Here is a 1,160-nt window from a genome sequence, read left to right on the forward strand (position 1 = left end):
GGGGCGGATCCCTCATGAATGGATTAATGCTCTCCCTGGAGGATGAGGGTCCTGAGTGAGATCTTGCTCTATTAGTTCCAGGGAGAGCTGGTTGTTTAAAAGACCCTGGCACCTCCTCTCTCTTCCTTCCTCTCGCCAATGTGATCTGCTTGTACCTGCCATCTGCCTGCCGCTTTCCGCCATGAGTAGAAGCAACCTGAAGCCCGTGCCAGATGCAGCTGTCCCAGAATAGTAACCCAAATAAACCACTGTTCTTTATAAATTACCCAGTTTCAGGTATTTCTGTTGTAGCAACACAAAAATGGACCAACATAGTCTATTTATTGAAATGTTTGGGTTCATTTATACCATCTTACTATCTATATCCTTTTGTCCCACCTGTTCTATGTTTCTATTTGCTTTTTCTTTTCTTTTAATTTTTACTTAGATGTTATTTTTTGCACTCTATTAGGTAATAGTTATATATTTTTTTTTTCTCTTAATGGTTACCGTAGAGCTGTGCTGCACAATTCAGTAGCAGCATGGGTAGCTATTTATACTTAAAGTTTTAATACATGATACCTTCTAGTTTAGTAATAATATTAATGATAATGATGATTATGGCAATGATAGTTAATATCACATAGTGCTTATTAATCTTCACAACTAATAGGTGAATATACATACTATCATTATCTCCATTTTATAGATAAAGAAATTGAGATGCAGGGAGGGTAAATAATTACCCAACAGTGACTAAATTTATACTTAAGAGGCTATGCCTTAGGCATTACACTTACATGATATTTTCCATGGATTTGGGTTTAATAAAAATGGAGATTGGGTAAAGCTGTGCAATCTGTAATCTCTTTATGGCATTTCCGGACACATCAAGGATACAGTGTTTGCTCTAAAACAGAGGGAAATAAAAGAAAAACAAGTGAATCAAGTATTTTCAATTATATCAAAGGTACATTTCCTACAGGTACAAAGTCTGGATTATAATATGTTTGGATCCTTGTTTATTTTAAGGAAACTTGTCATTTTTGTTAGAAAAATTTTAGAGGAAAAATAAAATGAAGATAATGATCAGGAATAATTAATTTGCATTCTCCAACAAATATTACATATAAAAAGGAATGAAAATGCAGTTCCCATACTAGCTTTCACAGACCAGTGAT

General features: G+C 34.6%; 1 protein-coding gene across 1 annotated transcript in view; it reads right to left on the reverse strand.

Annotated features, from left to right (window-relative positions):
- Positions 1-1,160, reverse strand: part of LOC103601545 (disks large homolog 1-like) — a 164,953-nt gene that overhangs the window by 19,515 nt on the left and 144,278 nt on the right. Inside the window, exon 19 of the mRNA XM_008585979.1 lies at positions 780-889. Coding sequence (XP_008584201.1) covers positions 780-889 — 110 coding nt within the window. The remainder of the gene's footprint in view (positions 1-779; positions 890-1,160) is intronic.

Source organism: Galeopterus variegatus, unplaced genomic scaffold (assembly GCF_000696425.1).
Source record: "Galeopterus variegatus unplaced genomic scaffold, G_variegatus-3.0.2 Scaffold3785, whole genome shotgun sequence".
Taxonomy (NCBI): domain Eukaryota; kingdom Metazoa; phylum Chordata; class Mammalia; order Dermoptera; family Cynocephalidae; genus Galeopterus; species Galeopterus variegatus.